The 21,671-nt window shown below is 34.7% G+C and overlaps 2 protein-coding genes across 6 annotated transcripts in view; one reads left to right on the top strand and one right to left on the bottom strand.

The window, feature by feature from the left end:
* The window catches only part of WDR17 (WD repeat domain 17), a 75,707-nt gene that overhangs the window by 51,270 nt on the left and 2,766 nt on the right, over positions 1–21,671 (top strand). For 2 of the 3 annotated variants that reach the window (XM_079305678.1, XM_079305677.1), the window contains 2 exons: positions 115–298; positions 1,993–3,346. In XM_079305678.1, coding sequence (XP_079161804.1) covers positions 115–298; positions 1,993–2,112 — 304 coding nt within the window. In that variant the 3' untranslated portion in view covers positions 2,113–3,346. Of the gene's footprint in view, positions 1–114; positions 299–1,992; positions 3,347–21,671 lie in introns of those variants that run through there. The other variant, XM_079305676.1, reaches the window with a different exon arrangement.
* The window catches only part of ASB5 (ankyrin repeat and SOCS box containing 5), a 29,908-nt gene continuing 13,104 nt past the window's right edge, over positions 4,868–21,671 (bottom strand). Inside the window, exons 2-9 of one of the 3 annotated variants that reach the window (XM_079305680.1) lie at positions 17,429–17,496; positions 14,124–14,203; positions 12,972–13,079; positions 11,475–11,625; positions 11,208–11,342; positions 9,032–9,223; positions 5,488–7,662; positions 4,868–5,454 (exon numbers count right to left, since the gene is read on the bottom strand). In XM_079305680.1, the coding sequence (XP_079161806.1) occupies positions 7,535–7,662; positions 9,032–9,223; positions 11,208–11,342; positions 11,475–11,625; positions 12,972–13,079; positions 14,124–14,203; positions 17,429–17,486 (852 nt within the window). In that variant the 5' untranslated portion in view covers positions 17,487–17,496 and the 3' untranslated portion in view covers positions 4,868–5,454; positions 5,488–7,534. Of the gene's footprint in view, positions 5,455–5,487; positions 7,663–9,031; positions 9,224–11,207; positions 11,343–11,474; positions 11,626–12,971; positions 13,080–14,123; positions 14,204–17,428; positions 17,497–21,671 lie in introns of those variants that run through there. The other 2 variants (XM_079305679.1, XM_079305681.1) reach the window with 2 other exon arrangements.

The raw sequence follows: 21,671 nt of genomic DNA, 5'->3' as shown, positions 1-21,671 counted from the left end.
TTAGTTGTAAATCTATCCTCTTTGTAAAGTCTGAATGTCACTGCTTTGCAGGCCTTAACTTCTAACACAAATAAGGAAGCAAAGTTGCAAACCAAATCTCTTTTACGCTCCTAGGCCTAGGGATGAGTTGCCATGCACGCCGCCCTCTGAACTGCAGAGAGCGCTCTATTCAGTATTAGCATCGCGCCTTCAGGAGGAGCCTCTGAAAGGAATGGTTGGGCCAGACTGTGTCACTGGATCAAATCTTCCTAGCCACTCAGATGTCCATACCTCTTGTTTGACAGGGCTAAAGATCCAGGTATGGTTTCAGAGAGCTGAAGTGTTCTTTCTTGCCGATAGCACTGACTACTTGTGAGGTTGCCATAAATCAAAGGTCCCTCCCATCTTTTGGTTTGGAAACATGTTTACTCTGTTATCACAGGAGCAGAGTTAAAGGTGACAGGCAGAGACATCTGCTACATAAGAAAGGCTATATAGAGAATTGTCCAATCAAATAGTTTCCATTTCCCAAATTCAAAACCTTCTAATTTCTTTTGCCAAATGTTGTGTCTGAAGTGCGTGTATCTTATTGGCTACTCCCTCACCACAGCTTGAAAAGACAGGAAATCATTTGTCTGCAACCACATAGTAGTATTTTCCTGGTTTTAGTTTTCATCACTATGGAAATGCATACTATAAAACTTAGAACTCATTACTAATTAAATCCAGATATTAGAAGACTATTCAAATATACTTATTCATCACCCATATAGAGTTTTTCGATTAATACACATTAGTTCTTATAACATCTCTTTAGCATATGTTGTTATTTTAATAAAGAGAAAATTGAAAGATCCTGAAAACACTACTCTGGACTCCAGACAATGCCTCAGTGAGAATTTGAGAATTTGCTTTCCTAGGTGATGCTGAGTCTGTTTCCTCTGTCCACTGTAAGATGTCAGTCAGCCCAAAGAGTAAGAGGGTGGTTTAGGGAATAAGTGGGATGGATAGTTTTATGACAAAAGTTGGAGTTTACAAAATTCTAGTGGTATTTTTGTGATAAACAAAATTCTCAACTGCTCAATATTAATCTAAAAAAACTTGCTCTCAACACTTCCAGATTAGATCAGTGGTCTCTATGGCCTGTATTTTCAACATTTGCTAACAGCCATGTAAAGCTGCCACTAAATGCATTATAATGCATTCAACAAGAATAGCAAATATGGTGTCACCAGCTTGTCATCTACAGGATCCTTGTTTCTGGATTAGCTTACATTAGGAATCATGGCTTTAATGATTCATGGCATGCAAATCAGCTCAACAATCAAAATCAGTAACTGATTAACTACCGAAGTAGAGTATCCTGCTTGTATGGGTTTTACGTGGCAAGTTTGGAAGGCATAACTCTTTAGGAAGCACTGAAACTGAACTGCACCTTTGAGAGCAGATTTTGTGAAATTAATAAATCAGAAAATAGTTCTTTTCCCATCACATGAACGAGTAGTACGTCCTTTTCATAGTGAATATTTCAAACTATTCTGTAGATTGCATGTAGACACTGTTTTCAAACAATTCATGGAGGCATTACATCGAGGGTGTTTTTGTGGATAGGAAAAAGCACAGATCAGCAGAAATAATAACAGGCACAATGAAATAAGGATAGTATTCTGAAGAAAAATGCTTGTCACCTCAATTTCTAATTCGAGCTACATCTAACTCTGGAATAGTTGACAAGCATATATAAAATAACAATAAAACACATAAAACTTAAAATTTGAATATTATGAAAGGTCGGGTTGACAGATTTGGGCATATAAGTGCCCTCCATTCATAATTTATAGCTGTTATCAGAGTTTTAAGTGAGTGGGGAAAATTTTCTGTATGAACATAGTGGATAGGTCTAAACAAGGTTTTTATGTTCTTCTCAGATAAAATGTGCTTTCTATTGTGCCCTTTACACAATACATTTATAATGTCCTTTTCTTTCCCTTCCCAAACATTCTTGCTTTACAGGGTCCTGTGTTCTTCCTTGAAGATGGAAAATCTGCTATTTCACTGAATGATGCTTTGATGTGGGCCAAAGTGAATCCTTTTTCACCACTAGGAACAGGAATACGACTTAACCCATTTTGATGAGGTGTTTCCTCTGTACTTTATAGTGCTTAAAATAATGCTCTGGGGCTTAATGCTGATTTAACCTTGACTGTCAAAGCATAGAAAGGATTCCTCCTGAAGGTCAATGTCTTGAACTTCAAAAATTGTAAAATGAGAACAAAAGGATTTCTATACAAATATTTATTGAGAATCCAAAGAAAAATGTTATTTAATAATCCAAAGAAAAAGTCCTCATTTCATATATAGCCATGTCATTTTTTTAATAAGGATGTTGTCATCAGACAATTGTTTTTGTCAGCTCTGTATGAATAGATACTTTGTAAAGTAAGCAACTACCTACACGTTTCCAAAATATTGATTACAAATTCTGAAACCTATAAACACTCTTTCAAATATATAATACTAGAATGACTTTATTGACAGCAACTGCAAACTGTTTTTAGAATGACTGGAATATTTTAGCTGTTTCACACTGTCCCCCTTTTTTAATTTGAACTAATTTTTACACACAGGGTTCTATAGGAAAAGTAAAATTTATAGTAGATGTTTTTTTCATCCACTTGTTATTGTGTTTTAATAGCAGTACAAATAGAAGGTTTGTTATGTTTTGTTTAGATTATCTATTTATTGTTTATTTATTTAGATTGTCTAGATTACAAAATTCTATTTTCTAATAGGATCATATTTGGCAACATCCTGTTATACTTTCACTGGAGGCTAAAACTCTTTATAAACTTTTTTTTTTTAACAAAGGCTTTGTATAGAACAAACAGCATATTTATTGAAGTTATTTAACTATGCTATGTATATTTAAAATGTTTGTTTTCTTTTCACATTTTGTATTAGTTATAAACATGCATATAGTATGACAGACCAGAAGTAAATACTTGTGCATATATATTTTTATTTACTAAATCTGCGCTTAAATGGAAAAACAGTTATAGCAGTAGAATACTAAGATGTTTAAACTTAAAAGCTCTGTATAGTATGGAATTTAATTATAAGGCAAATATTATACTCATTATTCTTATTAATAATTCTTATAATCAGAATTGCTCACCTGTAGAGAAGATGCTTTTGTTACAATATACTTTATTAGCTTAATTGATGGCTTGTAAGCAGAAATCTACTTTATCTGTTCTTATATTTTTTGCTGCTGCTTTGAAATAAATTTTAAAATTTATTTAAATTCCTGATAATTACATGAAATGTAAAGAGGTTGCAATTAAAAATTGGCAGAATTATTTCTATAGCAACTGTTGTAAAACTGAAAATAATATCAAGTCTCTATTTAGCAGATCCTATCAAACAGTCCTCAATATAGAGGTAAGCCTTGCCCTTACTTAACTATAGAAATAACAGTGCCACTATGCTGGAAAGGTGGGATGGAGACTAGAAATAGAAGAAAATCCTGGATTGGTTTTTTCCCTCCCTCTTTAAAATAGTAAAATTTCACTCTGGCAAGGTTCTAGAGTATTTTTACAGGGTTTCTGGTGTAAGAATATATTGAGCGGAGGGAACACAGCTGTTTTGTACCCTAAAAACCCATTTTTCTGCATACTTGAGTGCTGGAACAGAATCTTTTACTTCCTGCAAGTATTCTTCTTTGAAAATGTTTTTTTCCTTTGTTTACTCTGTGGAGCTTGCAGAAGAAGATTTCAGTTTCAGCAGTTAAATTCATAATTTTTGAAAGAATTTTCCATCAGCCAGTATCTAATCTTGCTTCTGTTATATAAAAGACTATCTGTCTTTTAACACATAAATCATACAGCCTGGTATGTAAAAGTTGTTGATACAGAGGTGCAGAGCAAAGGTAAGAACTGAACTTGCAGCCCTATGACTGACGCTTGGGATCTGAAGCATTGACTCAACTGCCATTCTAATATATTTTAAACCTTCTGTTGTATCATAAGGATTTTACTAATATTTCACAGTTAAAATAACTTAAATATGTAATATAACTGCATTGATGTGTTGCACATAAATTGTGCCTTAACATGGAATCTTGGGCAAATCTACTCTCTCAAAACTACACAGTGAGAGTTAAGAATTCTTTCCTTATTAAAATACAAAAATTAAGTCAAAGGGCATTTTTTATATTGGGGATCCATCAGGTAACACTCACTAATGAATAACATGAGGTATTTTCCTTAAAGTTTTTATACAGTGGTGAGTGAGGGGAATATGCAGAAAAAGTTGTAATTGTGTCTGCTGTTACAGCTGTGGTTGAAACTCTCAACTGGTTCCTCATTTTCAAAAATAATTTCAGATTGCTAATATGTAGCTTCATTGTCTAGAACAGCAAGTCAAATACAGTATCTTCCCCTAAATATTAAAGAATACTTTGTCTTCAAAAGACTGTTTGACTCCTCTGTGAAAGTAATATTTCCATTTAAATGAAAAAAATACATTTGAAGCTACACAGCTAATCCTTCCAATTAGTATTAAATCTCAATTTTATGTTCAACATCCCTGCAAAACCAAATCCATTGTTCTATGGAAATAATCTGTCCAACAATACTGACATGTTTATAAGCTTCAGAGACAGCTCCACTGTCAGCTGCAGTCTGAGCCAGGAGATTTGGCACTTTAAGCCCCTGTTGTGGACTGGAATGATGCCCTGTTTGTTCCACCCTGCGTGTGGCTCCCGCCAGGCTGGGCCAGTGATGCTGCACTGGCCATGGTCAGAGCCGAGCAGCCCTGCAGCCCCAGGAGATGCACAACGAGAGCCCTGTGCTTTCTGACATATTACTCTGCTTTTCCTTTCTTTCCCCCCCACTGAAAATGCCTTAGAAAATGCCTACTTTTAAAATGATATAACAATTCATTTAGTAAGAGCTTTATTATAATATTCTTTAACAGTGCTCTGACCTTGGTCAATGTTTGCTTCAAATCACGGGTCCTAATATTTTAATACATTACTTAACATTTATTTCACACTAAGGATTAAATCCATCAGAGCCACATTGGAATGGGGTCCTCACAGCATGAGAACAGTAACAAACCTGTTTCCTTTCATTTCTGGCTAAACAAGGGATCATTTTTGGAAGGGATTTTACAAAGCACAAACACCAGGTATTTCATTGCTCTATGGTTTTAGTATGTGGCAGTAGCATGGTCTGATCTGCCAGAGACCTGTTCCAGTGAGTAGTCCTGCCAGCCAACCACATCCATTCCCTATTTTGTTTGTCCCTGTCACATAGTAACAGAAACAATGTCCCATCCAACTCAGCTCAGCTTGCCAAAATGAACTCAATTTTCACCTAATTATCTGGTAGCAAAAGGTGGAAGTTTATGTTGAAAAGTGTCTCTTGTCTGAGATCAAAGCAATGGTATTACCACAAGCCAGTTTCTTCTGGTCTCCTAGAAGAGTCTCCTCTTCTATAACATTACTAGTCTCCTATTCTATAACATTACAGAAAAAATATATGTAAATTACAAAGATGGTCTTGTTTGCTCTTTGGATGGTGGCAGGGATCAGGGGAATGGTGGGAATAGATATTGCAAATGCCACAAGAACATGAACACATCTATTTGCAATGAGATTGCTTGGACACTGGTGTGATTCTCAGCAAAACTTTTAACATTATCTAGTTGTGTTCCAAAGAGGTGTTTTGCAGAATAGCCATGTTTGCTCCAAACTGATATAGGGGTGTAGGACATGAGAGCTTTTTTTGCCACTTGGTTTGAATCAAACTTGAAAAGCAGTGTGCACACTTGAAGGTGAAGTTCTAAATGAGCTCATTCCATGTGGAGAAGTTCAACCAGTGCTGTGGTTGGCTTGGCAGCTCAAAGTTGGATTGTTTGTCAAAGTAATACACAAGTAATGGTGTCATACCTGAAAACACAAATTGCTACTTTCCAGATGAAAACAAAAACCACTACATTCATCCCAGTACAGACTCAGGATGTCATGGACTCTCAAGCAGCTCCTCATATTTGCATATGACTTTCTTTTACAAACTAAAACTAAAAACTAAAGTTTTTGCAGGGAACAGAAGCAAATTAGGGTTTTTTAACATGGTGACAAGGCAGCTACATTTTTTATTAGGTGCATATAATTTAGCAACTGAGTAAGCATTCCTCTTTGTGAAAGCTTCCTCTATAGTTAGTTCCTCACTTAACATCTTTCCAGTAGAAACATAAATACTGAAAGGAGTCACTGAAAAGGAATGGAAGAGTGTGAATCACCAAGGGCAAATGACAAGTTTTCAGGTGTTCCATGCTTTGGTTTGCAGGAACAGAGTATCAGTCACTGAGAAAGTAATCTGTTCTCAAAGGAACACCAAATGAGAAGAGGGAAAGGAGGAGCACTGTATTTTCACCAATTCAGATCACAATCATCAAAAATTCAAGGGCATGAACAAAGCCTTATGGTTTTCTAATGTCTCTTGGGCATGTCACCATTCCATCTCTGGCTAGAGTTGAACAGTATCTTTTCAGAGAAATGCCTGCTGTAGTATTCTGGGAATTTGCAATAGGATTTTTGGAGCTGGGTAAAGTTTACAAAACAGGTAGTAAGAGAATTAATGTCTTCTCATGAGCTGTACCCATCTTGATACAGAAAACTGACATTCTGAAACCTTGTGTTCACCTCCTGAACTCAAGCTTGAAGATTCAATATCCACATTCCCACTATATCCCTTAAAAAACCTCACAGATACTATACATTAAAGTATGCCTTTCTCTGAGGCAAATAATTATTTAGTATGCCCATTAAATGCTAGTGATACAGCATTGTTATGAAAAGATAAGGGAAGTGCCCATATAATTCTGTTTTACAAGAGATACAAAAGTATCTGCATTAAGGCTTTTGAGAAATGTTACTAAGTGGACCAATAAACAGAATTCTATAAAAAATTGAGGTTATGTTCACGTCAGTTTAATTACAATTCATAGCACAGGCAGTGAGGAAGAAGAAAAAGAAAAAGAATTGACATTTAATTGTTTTATTTTTATCAATATATATATAGTGCACCCTCAATGCATACAGTGCACCCATCACCAAGTATTTTTAGGTACATGAACAACAGAAATTTAAAAATACATAAAATATTGACTCCAAATGGACAAACTTAACAAATAATAATGAAGAAACTCTTTTGTGGTTCAGTTGTGTCAAACAGATTTTAAAAACATAAACACAATTAAAAGTTAACAGCACTAAAGCTATTGAGGATTAAGATAAAGTTATACAATCATGTCCCAGAGTATCAGCACACTTATTCAATTCAGCTGGATTAGTACCTTTGCACTAGTTGCTGAATGGCTCCCAATTACTATTACTTTACCAACACCAGGTGTCAAAGATACAGTTTTTTAAAGCAATACACAAAAGGCTTTTTTTTTCCGCCCAGCAGTTCTTTAGATAAAATGTACAATAAACAGAGAGAAGAAAATGTACTTGCTGCATTAAAATTTCTAACAATTAGTTACTATATTATCTGTACTGCAAGAAATTTTTAAGCATTGTTGGCAACTGGAGCTGTGGAACAAGATGCAGTCTAGCTCTTCCTAAGTAATTTCGGATACATAATCGGCAGAGCTGACAAAGAGAAGATGGTCTGGCTGCAAACAATAAAGAAAGGAGTTTAATTGTACAACTATAAAAGCCAGTATTTTGGTTTACAACAGTCTTGCACAATAATGGGATTTTAAAAAAATAAAAAAAAAAGTTTACATTTTGCAAATTTGACCTTTTTCGTCATTCCCTTCATTGCCTTTTTGCCCTCAAAGATAAAGACTTGGGTTGCTTAAACCTTAATAATAGTTAGGGAAATACTAAAAAAAGCAAGACAAGGTCAGTTTTTTAAAATTAAAAACCAACTCCCAGCAAATACCTGATGTCAATAACTTTAAAAACTGCAGACTTGTTCTGGGTTTTTTTATTCACAGCACAGGTTACATACCTGCTACAGCACTACCAATACATACCAATACAACAGCTGCATTACCAATACATTACTGCAATAAGAATAAGCAGGCAAAATACCCCAAGATCCTGGACCATATTTACTGGTGTTACTAGTTAATTATAATGTCTTTATCACTCTGCCCCCCACTCCTTCAAAAGCAAGATTGCTATTTTCTCCAGACAATAAATCCCTATCTGTGTCATGCCATGTAATTTTTTTTCTTTGCTTTACCTTTTAAAAACGCTACTAATCTTGGTAAATTCGTGAAAATATACAATTTTTTGAGGGGTTTTGTTAACAGCATTCAGACTACAGGGTGGTTTTTGGACGAAAACATGAATCAGTATTACTTGTTCACATCTAAAGAGATGCCCATGGCTATTGAAATAGTTTCATTTTCTTGTGGCTTATTTTTAAATTATACATAGTTCTGTCTGAACAAGTCCAGTTCCCTTTGGAATATTCTCTTTCTCCAAAGTACATAGATCTTTAAGAAGTTTGAGGGACTATAGACTATTTAGTTTCCTGTTTCTCAAGTTTTTATGATTTTATTAAGAAAGTTTAGAAAATTAAACTTTGGCTTCTCCCACAACCAAAATAATTGCTTTACATGCACATAAAATACATATTTTAAAATATTATGACAGCAGACCAAAATGAAATTAATTTTTAAACTGAAATTTAAATACTGTTTCTTTTTAACAAGGTCTATAAAAAGCAATAAAAATGTAGCTTTAATGTCTACTTGTGTAAACACCCGATAAACATATGATGATACTTTTTCAGCTTGTATAAATTCTGATGCTGCTTTGTCAATGGGCTCTGGCCTGAGACTAAATATTGCTGAGTATGTTTATAGTTAGAAAGAAAATTACTGAATGCTCATGTATTCATTTCATACAGCACAGTGTTACCTTCTATAACATGGGTTGTTTGGAGTGTTAGGTTGGGGGTTTTTCTAGGTGGGTTTGTTTTTTTAATAATACAAGTTGCAGTTTCAAATATAAACATGCAAAACTTACTTTCATGGAAGAGTAGCAGTCCCTCTACTAAACTGCTTTGGGCAGCTAAATCAACAGGCCTCTTAACATCTGAATTTTTGGCATTTATGTCTGCCCCAAATTCAAGGAGTAAATTTACAATCTCTGTACTAGAATGCTGGGCAGCAGCATGGAGTGGAGTTTGCAAATGCTTTCCTTTCTGCACGTTGGCACCTAGTAGGTAGATGCACATAAAGAGACACAAGAAGAGATTAATTAAATTTGCCATTGAGTAAGAAAGATGAGGCTACAAAATAAAAAAAACCCACTGATGGCCTGGAATGCCACAGTGAATTTAGCCACTTTCTTAATTTTATTGCATAGAACTATAACTAATCACATTATTGTTTTGTTTGGGTTTTTGGTTTTTTTATCCTAGGTGTTATTACCCAAGCACAACCAGATAAAAAGGTATCAGGTACCAATCAAGTAACATGAACATCACTGTTGTCTAATCACAAAAAAAAGCACTTTCTCTACACATTTAAGAAAATTTGTATTACATAAAAAAACCTACTTTCCTTATTTAAGTCTTAAAAAAAAAATCACTAAACTGAAGTTCTGTATGTATATTTTTGTGACAACACCAACTCAATAAAAAATCTTGGACGCCTTAAAATTTTTCACATGTTGAAGCTGGCAAAAGATTTGAAATAGACTCCCATCCTATCCAACCTTTATTTATTAACCTTTAAGTTAGTTTTCATTTTAGTTAATGTGAGATATGCATTCAAGAAAGCTAATAGGAAAAACCTCCCAAACCATTAATTCTCCCAATTCATGGGTTCTAATTATTAGACTTCTATATTAATAGGTAATTATTAACACGTTTAAAATAGACTCCATTAATTTGCAATAATGCATTCATATTCAAGAAAAAAACATCCATACAAGAGTTAAACTAAACTAGCTAGATGGAAGAAATTCCCTTACAGGCAAGCTGTTGCTTCATCTAAAACCCAGCGTTCTTCAGACTTCTTACTGACCTTGTGAGACCAAAAATTGCCTTCTGTACCAACTTTACTCCCCGAATCAAAACTTTTTGCACTTTAAATGTTCATTTGAGTAAAATAAGTTTATAATGTCACACATCTAGCAATTGCATCTGAAATCTGAATTCACTGTTCTTAATACTAACAATTTAAGCATGCTTCTGCAGTGCCATTCTATTGCTCATTTCATTGTTTATCTGCTTTTCAACTTCTAACACATTGTCACAAACTGGTAAAACATTAAAAAATTTCGTTTACATAACTAGTTACTCATATTCTCAATTTGCATACTCTTTTCTACTTCGGGGCACCAACAAATGTAGAATATGCCCTTCTGTTACTTTTTTTTCAGTATGGTAGTATTTAAATCCCAAAATATGCTAATTATACTTTTGCTGTTCTTAAACATAAAAAATCGTGACATAGGATAATTAATCATCCAAGGAGAAGGACTCAATAAGAAACACTTTGCTTGTTTAAGTTCTAAATATGGCATGCAATCAACTAGAAAAACTATTCTGGTGAAATGATAGCCAGGCTGAATTATTCATTTAATTATAACATTTTAATTCTTAGTTCTGCAGGATGCAAAAGCCCTGTATGTAAATACCTGAAGCACAGGAAATTGTTTTTCAGCTATGCCAGTTGTGTCCCTGAACTTGTGCTGAAACAGAGCGAGCCTTCAGGATCTCTTACCCATTGATTAAATAAGTAATCTGAAATTTAGGATCAGATGCCTTTTACCTCACTTCTTCCCTCTGCCACTCAGCCTCTAGGCCTCATGAAAAGAACAACCAGAACAGAATGAAATCGAGTGGGACTTAATTGCTAAAATAATTTTACTGAAATCTCAATGATTACTATATAAATTCTCTCAAAACTAATTTTTACCCTTGTTTTTCCTACAGAAAACTACAGTATGTGCTGAAAATTTTGAAAATCTATTCTTACTGGTCTTGCTTCCTTTTTTCCTCTTATACTTACTATGGCATCAAAAAATAAAACATACAGTAAATTATAAGAAAACATGAATCAGCATAAACTTTGAAGTAGAACCCTGCAAGCAAGGGCTCCAGTTCAATTGGCTGAGCACAGCTGACATCAAAGGCAACTACAATATGCTTACTTTATAGACTAGTAATCATTTTATTTAAACCATGCCATACCTGCATAAAGGAGCTTTCGAATACAGTGGATCTGCTGTGAAGCACAAGCTACATACAGAGGTGTTCCTAAATGAGGAAGATCTTGGTCAACATCTATACCCCAGGATATCAGCACCTCCAGGCATTCACTGTGACCTGTCAGTACAAAGCAAGACAGTTTGCTTGACTCAGGACGCTGTCTCATGGACAAAACCACACACATTTCTTAACTCTCTTACTGAGACATTGCTCAGCTGCTCCATGTTTATTGAGAAGGCAATTTCTTACCTTTGCTGGCTGCTTCATGTGTTGGTGATGGCAGACAGGACTCCCACTGAGCTTTGGCACCATACTGTAACAGGAGCTCAGTGCATGCTGCACTGCCTCTTGAACAGGCATTAAATAAAGGTGTCACTCCATCAATTGTTGTAGCATTCACCTAGAATATATAAAATCTATTTACAAAAAGAATTGAAAGAAAGGTAGATTTTTAAACAGGAAATAGAAATTGCATAAAATACAAAAAAAAAAAAAAAGTACTAGATAAAATAACAAGTTAACTGTCCAGCCCCTGTGAAACTGCCTTCCTCTTACCATGCTTCTCAGTTGGAATTAGTTTACTACTATTCTTGTTAAACTATGTTGGATAGATACACCTGGAACATTAAAGAACATACATTGACATCTGGGCACTAAATAATTTTCAAAAGTCATTGTTCTGAGCTTGATTCACTGATACAGAAAATTTACACTTTACGAAACGGAATAAAGGGATCTTCTCTCCACAACTCTGGCAAGAATTGAGGATTATTTGCTATTTTCTTCTGTAGTTTTAGTCTCCAGGTTCAAGTGATATTTCACAGGATGGTGACAAAGTTAATAGGATAGGCTCACTGTTTTAATGCCAGCCTTCACTCTTCAACTGAGTATTTCCAGTGTGATAGAGTAAGGAGACAAAGTAGGCAACTTTGTGAGGGCTAACAATACTAAAAGAAGGAGCACAGGTATGAGGAGAAGGCTCCTTCCAGGACTCTGGCCTATCTTCTTTCATGCAACTCCCACACCCACCAAAACAACTAAAAATAATAAAATTTTACCATATGGGAAAATTAATTTTTTTTCTTATAGACTTGTATCTTTAGAATCCTTGTGCTACGTGAAGTAGGGAGCAATTGGTTTTGGAAATATCTATGTATCTTTTTTTCTTTTTCTATAATAACACAGAAATATTCCACGTGCTTCTGAAAACTGAATTTTAAGAACAATAAATATTTCCATTACAAAGATAAAGAGATTTGGGAAGTGATGCAGTTAAACTCTGATATCAGCAGACATTGCAGTGAAAGTGATCTGTACAGTCCCATTTTCATTTTGGGATAAAGGATAAGACAGCCTGTGTCAGGAGTACAGACAAAAGACGGTGTGTTTTTCTACTCAGACTAAAGAATTTTAAGAGCATGTGCATTGTGACAGCAGACACTGTGAAGATTAAAAGCACAGTCTCTTGAAAGCCACTGAAAGCAAGAGGAACCCAGTACATTCCATATTTTAGAAGAATATCATAATGAATAGTGTTAACAGGTTCACACCAGATTGACTCATGACTGTCTCAGTGGCTGCCCATACTCTCATTTGCTAGCATTCACATGGCAGCTGTAATTACATGAGTTGAAGACAGTCAATAGGATGAGACCAATTACATTAAAATCAAGGAATATATCCTTCTCAGTTAAGCCAAGGTTAGAATTGGACTTCATATAAAAGAAAGCCAAACCAAAGCCTTACATTTGCTCCAGATTCAAGGAGGATTCTTGCACATCCTACATGATCTCCCAGGCAGGCTTCATGGAGTGGAGTTACCTGGTCAATTGTTAGTGTGTCTACATTGTACCCCTAAAATAGATGTGAATGGTATTTAAACATCATACAAAACCTATTAAGAGTCATTTCCTCACACTACTGTTCAAATAAATAGTTTACAACACCATAAATAGGCCTAAAACTCAGCTTGGAATAAATCAATCCTCAGCAAGCACTTTTTTAAAATCAGAAATAGGCATAAAATATGTAGACTGTTTAGAGGCACAGTGAGAGAGCAAAAGCCAACCAACCCAAGTAAGAACATGGCAAGTTCCAAGCAGCTATGTGGAAAAAAAAAAAAACCAAAACTAACTGGGGGACAGTGAAACCCTGAAACAGATGAGGGAAAGGATGGTGCATCTCCTTTCTTGGTGATCTTTAAAACCCCACAGAAACTGAATCTAAACTCTCTTGTGATTCTATCACACTGTGAATTAAGGTCTGAAATATCCAAAGCTGTGAATTTTAGCAAGGAAACACTTACTGGATTGATAAAATCACCAAGCCCTCTAAATTTTTTTGCAGTAGGTTTTGTTTGATTCTTAAGAACTAAGAATTTTATCTACTGACTTTCATCAAATATATTCTATAGTATATCTTTTCAATATTGAATTAACTAACAGAACAATATTCTATTATCAAAATTTAGCATTTACAGTCTCTCCCTTTGATATTAGCAATTATTTTTTAAATGACAACAGTGCAAACCCAGAATCTTTCAGTGATTTTTCCTGTTAACTAGTATCTTCCTGACTGGCTCTATTTACCCAAAGGCTTAAAGCAGTGAAACTTTGTAGATTTATCCCATGCAAAAGGGGAAGACTGACATAAATTGAGATATAATTGTGGGGGGTTTGATTGGGTTTTTTTTTGGGGCGGGGGGGGGGGTAAAACATACAGAGGAAATAATTTAATATATGTTATATCTTATAATATGACAAATTCCTAAGTATGTTTTGCTCTAACAAATTCATGTGAAAAAAGCAAAACAAAGCATAATAAATCTGCAGTAATAATCTCCACTGAGAAATGAAATAACATTAAAAATGAAAGCAATTGTAAAAACAGAGCCTTCACCTGTGACAACAAAGTCTTCAGAGAAAGAAGACGTCCTTGACTGGCTGCCTCATGCAGAGGTGAGCGATCTGCCCAAGATCCTGTACAATAAGAACATTTATTGAATAAGCCATTTGAATTAGAAAGGGTTTGGAATGCACAAAGTAAAGCAGAAAATATGACGTCAATATGAAGTCAATTCAAGTAATATGAAATTAATTTTTCCTCTTTAGAGACTCAAATGATTGGTTTCTAAACAATAAATAATAAAAACAATTATAAACTGCAGACATCTCTAATAAATCATTATGTGGTCCACAGAACAATATATTGAGAAATTGATATCAGTAATTTGACTTAATAAATTCATTAATTACCATATTCTCCTTCTATTTTTGTATTGTTCATTTTTAATACACATCATAAAACTTTATAGCTGGAATATAGGCATTATTTGAATTTAAACCAGTCACAGAGCTGCCTGAAGAAGTCACAAAGAAGCTGGTGTACATGAAAAGTGATGTGGTAATCTTTATGTATGGTGAGATTAATTTGAAGTTACTACATAAGTGAGAGAAATACAGTGAGAATCTCAGTAAAAAAATTACTATAGTAGAAATAACATATAAAGTCTACATTCTCGTTCCATAAACTATTAGGCCTAAAAATAATTAGATATGTTGACTGTAAAGGTTTGGCTCTTATTTTCATTTATTCATCATCCCTAAAAGAGAAAGGTGGCAAAAAGTAGTAACCCAACAACAACCCTGTGTTCAAAGACATTACCCTCCATAACTCCCAACCCAGCATCCAGAGACATCCTGCAGCTTTTGCTGAAGGACCTGCCCTTTTCTCTAGAGCACTGCACACTGACAGGTCCCTTCTAGCCAGCCAAGGCTGCAGGCAGAGCTGATACCAATTTATGGCAGGAATTTTGAAAAATCACTTCTGAGAGGCTGTGCAAGGAAGAAACATCTTCAAAATTATTATGAATTAACAGTATTTATTCCTCTAAGAAAGAAATAGCTAGAGCTGTAAAATACTAATACAAATCAGTGAGTTATATCTAGCTGCCCAAAATTCCTGAAGAAACATAGAGAATTAGCCTGGAATGATGAACTGGCAACACTGGCAGATGACTCTTCCATGTGTGCAGGTCTGACTCTGGCATGGACAGGGAGTGCCTACAGAGCCAGCAACTGCATTTACTGACAACACAGTGAATCTGACACGGGAAGGCTGTTGCTCAATCACTGGCAGTCATCAGCCTAAGCTCTAAGATAACTACACCCAGAAATAGACCCTCTTTCTGTTTCCATTGGACTCCTTCTGTCCACTAGCCTGTCTCAGAAAGTACACTTTTGCTTACTACAAACAAACCACACCAAGAATGATGAAAAGATCAAGGCTGCTCAATCTGAAAAGAATTTAGAGCCTAGTCAAAAATATATGAAATAGCACACGATAGGAAAATGTAGATAAAACCTCCATTTTCCTACTGATGTTAAAGAGACTGAAACTTAAAACAGACATTTGACTGCACCTTGGAGAACATAGTGCACTTTGTGACTCAGCACTACCAAATACTACTGATATCAAAAACAAAGATGATTATTTAGATTATCACAAAACTACATAAAGTTGATCACAGAACTTTTAAAATATGAGAGTAAGGTTTTATAAACTTCATTTTAAAAAAGCAGTGAGATTTCTATTCTGTCAGAGCATCCTGTATGTGTAAAGCTCCTTGAACTCTTTCATCTATGGCAGTAGATGGTTGATTGGCAAGATCCAGCTTCCAATACTCTGTCAGAATTATTTCCACTAAGCTCTGGTCATCTCTGTGTGCATGTGCATAGACATGCACACACATTATTCCCTGTACTTTTTAATTCAGGTTTATATAATGTAATGTTTTGAAATTCTTATTGACAGTTAAAATTTTAAAAAAACAAAACAAAGAAACCAAACCAAATCAAACAAAACAAACCAACCCCCCCCCCAAAAAAAAAAAACCATAACAAACAAACAAACAAAAACAAAACTCTACGACAAACAAAAAGAAAACTTAAGAAAACCACACACAAAGTGACTGGGATTTTAAGGGCTACTATACATTTTTTAAAAATTGAGCTCAGAAACCTTCAAGTGATCCACTTTTGACAAATCATCAGTATTTTTTTCCATCATACCAATAAGCTCAGATAGATTTATTATACTATGGTTTGGATATGAGTAATCACTATGAATATTTTGATCAATGTTTTTCTTCTTCTGCAGTAGTATCTGAATGAGCACTCGAGTTCTTCTAATTTAAATTAATTAGATTCATTAATTTCTCCTGCTGGTTGTGCAAAAAATTCCTCAAATTTAAATCTGTATTTAGAGCTTGCTTTTGGTATTTTGTCCCCCTGTCTCTAGAGATGAGAATGTCTCTTTTTTGACAGTTTATCCTACTCAATGGAGAGAAAGAAAAAAAACTTAACTAATTATATGAAAAAAACATCTTATAAAATTGTAAGAGTTATGAAGCTTTTATGTCCATTAAATACACTCACATTTCAGACATTGTTGTAGCCATGAATAAACAAAACAAAGATGCAGGTATGATCTGAGCAGTGACATTTGATAACCAAATGATGCCAGATCCTGTTGTTAAGCTCTGGTTTGCACCTCGACCCACCTTACATCCCTATCTTCAGGCAGAGACATTCAGCAGCCAGCTGTTTCTGATAAATCCATAAAATGCAAAATATTTGTATCATCGCTACTACAAATAAAATCTAAAAGAAAAATGTTGCAGAATTCTTTTGTTCCAACCAAGTTTGGAAAAAGAAAATTCATATTCCAATTGATTTGTTGATATACATAGCAATTCATCATTAAATACCACAGAGAGAAGAATATGTTCAACATAAATATTTACCATAAATAAATATCTAAGGTGTTGTTAAGTTATTTGCCTAGATTACTGCCCTCTGTTAATCTACAAACTACAATTTCTCTCACTTTGAAGTCATTAGCAAAAATATAAACAGATACACTTTCATTCACTATTTGTAACAGCAGTATTAGCAAACATAGTCTATTCCAAAATTCATAATGCACTAATTCCCTAATGATATTGTCTCTGACGATGCTGAATAAGAATTATCTCTAACTATATACAGAAGCCACATTAGCTACAAGTTCTCTGATGCATAGTTTACCAGAAGGGCAAACTATTACAAAGCATCATTGCTTTGTAAGCATTAACAAGAAAGACTAAATATATTCACTGCATTAACAGGTAAAGTTAAAAAAAAAAAAAAATTATTATACAATACCTAAATCTCCATCTCCCCATGGCACTTCCAGCCAATTGCAATTATAAATCCTACTCATTTCTTTCAATCTGGAAAATAAATAAAATTAAAATAATAATAAGAAAGCCCTGCTCTTGCTAGTTGAACCTATTCTTAAAATACTCCATGTTTGGAAAATAGAAGTTCCCTGTAATACGAATTTTCATCCTTCAGTAAACACAGCTTTGAATATATGACTGTGTACAAGTTCTCAGTTTCTTATGGTAAAGGACTGCTGCCCTTTTTTGTCAGTTTTTCACATTTCTTTCTTTAACATAACTTCTCAAAGGGCCAGTATCTGTGCATTGGCTTTCCAAGACAGATTAACTGGAATTTCAACACAAGAGAAATTCACAGTGAAACCAAAGAACCTTGACAGAATAAACTGCAGGACAAACTCCTTCTTTTTTAACTTCATGCAAAGAGATACAGTTTTCTATCCTCAAAAATTGGTATCAGTACATAGATTTTAAGGGAAGCACTGCCAAATGTCCTTATGTTATTTTACTACTTACTCACAATACATCTAGAAAAGAAAAGTGAAGATATTCTGACCATGTTTTCAAATACTGTTTGAGCTGTACCTGAACTGCAATTTTCTTTCAGTAGTTCACTATTCCTTCAATTATGTTCTAAAATATTCTTTGGTCTTTGAATTGGGGCGTTGATAGTTATTCTCAGCAGGGAAAATGTCCAAAAATAGGGATTTGCAATTTTTACTTTGATTCATTTCTAAGTCACTAACGTTCTTTTCTTCAAATTGCCCTACAGACTTCACTCCTTTACATCTACCTGCAATTATCTATAAGTCATTCCTGCAATTTAATCATAGTAGTAAAATACTAAGTAAAAATATTTTCACAACAGTCTTTACTTCCAGTCATCTCGTTCCTTCTGTACTTATTTCTGAAAATTTTTGTTGTCTCAAAAAAAATCCTAAAAAAGCAACAAAACAACAACCCCCAACTCAGTATAAGAAGTACATTAAAGGTTAGATTTTCAAAAGGAGGACTGCAATGAATGAAATTCTTCTTGCTGACTCCATTGGGAGAATATTTATACCAGAGTTCAGCACTTAAAAAAATTACTTCTCTATGGCTGAATAGAACAAGTTGTCAGAAGAAGCACTATCATCAAAGAAGAACTGAAAATAGAAGCCTGACACAGCTCACCACTGGGAGATGAGAAACACAGAGCATTTGGAAAGCATTGCAGCTAGTATATATTTCTGCAATACCAACAAATGCTATGTATTAACACAAGCACTGTTACCTTTTATTTCTCAAGATGTATTCTGAGTGCTTCAGCTTCTGGCAACTGAAGCAACAGACAGGATCAATAACTAAAGAGAAAAACTCTGCAACATCAGAGTCCCAAGATCAACAGAATCACTCCACTCCAGTCGTTGAAAGTGTCTGATATTTTGTGTATCTAATTACATTCTAACAGATTTTTATTGTGGCACTACAAAATTACTCATTTGTCTAAATCCCTTGTAGGATAAAGAAGCATGTCAACTACTTAATTGATACTTGATGTTGGAAACTATTGAAAAAAAATCTTAAACGAAAGATTTAAACTTTAAGAAATATATCTATGATGATTTGATATGACCAGAAAAATAGAAGCCAGTTTTTTTAAAAATAAATGAAGTTTAAACAGTCAACACTGAAGCACCCCAAGAGAATTATGAGCATTTAGGCCAGAGATTATAAAAAATGTCTGAAAGAGAAGATGTAATTCAAGTGGCATTAACACATAATTTCAATATTTCAAATAATCTGAACATTCTCTAACTATACAACTAAATGTATGTATACATATATGCATGCATATATATATATATGCATACAAACAATGAAAACTTGATTGGTTCAAACCAGTATACTTTCCAATGCTTCTCATAATGGAGACTTCCACAATTTGGGGACTTCATACCAAGTGTAAATGCTAACAATTTCCTACTCCTAAAACCCATACAAAGCAAATCTACTTTCCCAAGCAGTTCTGTCTCTAATGCACCTGCACCACATGACTGCACATTAGTTTTACCATTCCTGTGTTGCATTCAGTGAGTAAATTAATATTCAAAATTTTTTCTATCTCCGTATCTAGCAGGATCTCTTTAAGACATGTCATCCAAACTATAAATTCACTGTAACATTGTTAATTTTCTACTGCCTTTTTCATTGTATTGTCCCAGAAATAAAAGAACACTTCAACTCCCCTGCTGAACCAATATCAGAACATCATCCATTCATACTATCTTAAAACTACAGAACTAAAAGACAGACTTTTGATGCTTGCATTATAGCTTATTTTTTTTCTGATTTCTTATATATTACAGTGTACACTGAAAGCACAGTTTAATTATGGTTATGAGAGCTCTGAGCTTCTGAAATTTCAGCTTTAGATAATAGTAACCATGATTTAGATAATAACCAAGCAGTCACTGCTTGGCCTTGCACATGTGGGAAGGAGCGTGTCAGGCCCCTTCTCGTGTCACATGAAAGCACAGCCACAGCTCCATGTTCATTGCTCAGGCACAAGTTGTTTTTTCCATCTTCTTGAAGCATCTGGATATTTTTCTAACCTAAAGTAGCTTGCAAAGTCTGTGTGCCCTACCTAGAATGCCAAGATGTAAAATCACATAAATCTTCAAATTCAGTAATTTATTAGATCCACATCAGATTTGACTTGAGTAGAAGGAGCAGCTGGTAATATTCCTTGGCTATTATTATTTGCCTGACAAGTCACTAAAACAAAGTAAGAGTTTTTTCAGTCCCCTTCCCAACTAGAAGGTGACAGAAAAGGCATATGGATATTCTGAGCTGAGTTCAGACTCTGAAGATTTAAGTCTGGAATAATTTTGCTCCTCAGACACAGTCTCAGCCTTAAGCCAGAGTACAAACAATTTTTCCCAAACTGTGCTGAGAATTCACTGCATTTTCCCAGCCTCCCTGAGAGTGAATGCAGCACAGGCTCTAATCCCAAGCCTTATAAACAGCAAGCAATTGTGCAGCAAAGCTGGGCCCAGTGAGTGATTTCTGTCACATCCACGACACTTCGGAGTTGTGGCCACTCAAACCAGTAGGCTGAAGACTTTTTCCCATTTTTGGCTCTATGCAAATCTTATGATATATTCCACTCTCTGCATCACTTTCAGTCCATTTTCCAATCTGCCTGTTTAATTACAGACTGCATTGCAGTATGACTTTCTCTTCCTTTGCTCTGCAAGGGTGCCTGCAGAGCCAAGTCAGTCTGGATGCCTCCATGGATGAAACAGAGAGGAAGGGGAAAAAAGCATCCTTCAGGCTTGATAAAAAGTATACTTGTTAATCAAGTGAACTGCAACAATCAGGAGCCTTAAGTGCAGCAGAAGTCTCTCAGTACTTCAGGATGTCTATCAATAAATCTATATTCCCAGTATGGCAATCACCAAGAGGCTCTAAGTAGCTAGACCCCGTTAAAATGGATTCTTCAGAAAATTTTAGTTTCCATATGTTACTCAGATTCTGAGAATTTCAAAACTAGACTAATTGTGGCTTTTTCTTTGTAAGAGTAGCAAGAGAGCCTAACCTTCAACCATACAATGGAGTGGCTAGGACTAACACTGATAAACTCTTGTGAAACTTCTTTTCAGCTGAGGGATATTGTCCACGGTTTTGGAAACCACTGACCTAAGGAGCCAAAATGAACATACGTAAAATTTTCTTTAGGTCAGGAAATCTTAGCCCAAACAGTGAAAAATATGAGGGCAAATGATGCTCTGCATATTAAAACTGATGAATAAACACAACCATACAGTATCATTGCATTCAAATGGTTAATTGGAAGATAAAGAAAATGGTGCTTAAATTCTTGAATATTGCTTAGTTCTAAAACTGTCAATATTGGAAATCATCAAAGGCATTTTAAGAATAACTATGATTTCTATAACAGAGAGCTATATTTTACATGGTAGATTCACAGTTCCTTTATGCACAACACATGAACTGGCTCCTGTCTACTCCTGTCATTGACTGTTTTAACATTTCCAGTTTTTAATTTTATATCATATTATCATGAATTTCAAGTTTGACTTCCTTAATTTCTTTTTTAGTTTCACTCTAAACTTTATGATATAACCAACATCAAATAGAATTATGATCACTCTTAAAAAAAATCCTCTTAAGACTCTTGCAATTATTCAAAACTCCTTTTTATATACATTTGGACTATGAAA

Source organism: Erithacus rubecula, assembly GCF_903797595.1.
Source record: "Erithacus rubecula genome assembly, chromosome: 5".
In the NCBI taxonomy this organism is placed as follows: Eukaryota; Metazoa; Chordata; class Aves; order Passeriformes; family Muscicapidae; genus Erithacus; species Erithacus rubecula.
The sequence above is the reverse complement of the archived record's forward strand: the minus strand, read 5'-3'. Positions and strand labels throughout refer to the sequence as shown.